This window comes from Cyprinodon variegatus, unplaced genomic scaffold (assembly GCF_000732505.1).
Source record: "Cyprinodon variegatus isolate N-32 unplaced genomic scaffold, C_variegatus-1.0 Scaffold1982, whole genome shotgun sequence".
Taxonomy (NCBI): domain Eukaryota; kingdom Metazoa; phylum Chordata; class Actinopteri; order Cyprinodontiformes; family Cyprinodontidae; genus Cyprinodon; species Cyprinodon variegatus.
The window spans coordinates 4086-6132 of record NW_015152435.1 but is presented as its reverse complement, the minus strand read 5'-3'; the positions used below and the strand labels follow the sequence as shown (position 1 = coordinate 6132).

The 2047-nt window shown below is 53.5% G+C and overlaps 1 protein-coding gene across 1 annotated transcript in view; it reads left to right on the top strand.

Annotated features, from left to right (window-relative positions):
- Window positions 1–1640, top strand: part of LOC107104975 (serine/threonine-protein kinase MRCK beta-like) — a 26653-nt gene extending 25013 nt beyond the window's left edge. The window contains exons 34-35 of the mRNA XM_015405092.1: window positions 831–892; window positions 1008–1640. Of these exons, the coding sequence (XP_015260578.1) occupies window positions 831–892; window positions 1008–1130 (185 nt within the window). The 3' untranslated portion in view covers window positions 1131–1640. The remainder of the gene's footprint in view (window positions 1–830; window positions 893–1007) is intronic.
- Window positions 1641–2047: the final 407 nt, after the last annotated feature.

The following is a 2047-nucleotide window of genomic DNA, read 5'->3' as shown; positions in this document are numbered from 1 at the left end:
CGCTGCGACGCCTCCGGTGGCTCGACGGCCTGACGCGGCGTGTTACCGCCTGACGCGGCGTGTTACTGCCTGACGCGGCGTATTACCGCCTGACGCGGCGTGTTACTGCCTGACGCGGCGTGTTACCGCCTGACGCGGCGTGTTACCGGCTGACGCGGCGTATTACCGCCTGACGCGGCGTATTACCGGCTGTCAAGGCGTATTGACTGATGTTTTAATGTGCTTTTATTGTTTAATAAACTATTTTCTAAAGTCACATTTCCTTGATGGAAGGAAATAGTCCATCTGCCAATAACAGGCCTGTGGCATTACCACTTGCTGCCACTAGGTGTCCCTGGCCAGTTGACAGTAAAATACTGTTTTAAAACCAGAAGGTTATTAACATGTTTGAACCCTTTAACGAAGTGATTTACTTTGGTACTAATGGCCTAAATGGAGGCGGAGCCTCTGGTCTTTGTGTAAAAGTGACGTTATAAGAGTTTTAATGACGTTTATAATTAATAACGGCTCTTGCAGCCCCTTAACCTGGGAGCCGATCGGGCCGCCTACTGGCTGGAAGGCCGGACTGCCACGCTAGTGACCGGTGCCAGCAGAGCCTGACACCCTAGTGGCAGCATAGTTGTGGGTGCCACTGGCCTCTTATTGGCAGATGAACTACTTCCTGTCGTGTCAGCCTGACGACCCACCGGGACTGTCGCTACGCCGCCACTGCCATGAATTGAGCTCAGCCCTGCTGTGGTGTTCTGATGGCGGTTCGGGCCGGGCGGCCGGTTCCGTTCGGGCCGGGCGGCGGGCGGCCGGTTCCGTTCTGACCTTCTCCTCTGGTTCAGATTTCAGTGGAGGAGCTTCGAGCCGCAGCACCGGCGACCTGGACCAGGATCCGGACCGGGAGGTAGAAGCTGCCGTGTTCCTCTGATGATTTCTGGGAGCCGCCCCGCCCTGACTCTCTCTCTCTCTCTCTCTCTCTCTCTCTCTCTCTCCATGTGCTGCCGGTGTCGCTCGCCCAGCCGGACTCGGACTCCACCAAACACTCGACGCCCTCCAACAGCTCCAACCCCAGCAGCCCCCCCAGCCCAAACTCCCCCCACCGCAGCCAGCTGACCCTGGACAGTTTGGACTTGGAGCCCTGAGCCCCGCCCCCACACCGCTTTAGGCCCCGCCCCCCGCAGCGTTTGAGACTGTTTTTACCTTTGGGTTTTATGATGGTGGAGTGATTCTGCTGCTTTTAATTGGATGCTGGGAAGCCCCGCCCCTTCCTGGTTTTAGCGCTCGCTGAGGGACCAGTCACTTCCTGTTCTTCCTCCCCTCTCGCCGTTTAGCTTCGGCGTGGGTTAGCGGCGGGAGGTCTCACTCTGAGGGAAAAACACTGTATTAATTATTTTAACGTTTTGTTAAACTTGCACATCATCATCATCATTGTTGTTATTGTAGAAAATAATCTTTTATTTGTGATGATCTTTATCCCCCCCCCCTCCATCTCTAATCTGACTCCGCCCCCTGCTCCAGGTCGGACGGGGGCGGAGTCACATCTGGGCACTACTGCTTTTATTCTTCCAGAATCAGTTACAGATGTTTGTAATTATGAAATGTTTAGCAGCCAAAAACCACAATAAACGAAGCAGAGGACAGACTGAGTGTCAGTGGCTCACCTGGACACACCTGGACACACCTGGACACACCTGGACACACCTGGACACACCTGGACAGGGGGGAGGAGTCATAATCAGACTCTTCCTCTCTGCTTTCAAACACTAATAAACTTCAATGATTCATACGAGCCATCAGCTCCACAGAGACAAACCCTCCATTCGACCAGATTCCCACAGCATGACGCTGCCACTACCAGCTGTCAGTTCTCTGAAAAGGTTTAATGGAAAGCTTCAACTGAACAGTTAATTTAGTCAAAGCAGAGGCAGCATCAGAAGGATCTACAGGTTGGAGGGATAGAGCGGCTGCAGGTGGTTAGGATGATATTTCTCTCCAGTTCGTCACAGTCAGAGAAACAGGACTACACTGGAAAACAGGCCAAGCTCCAAGATCTAGAAAC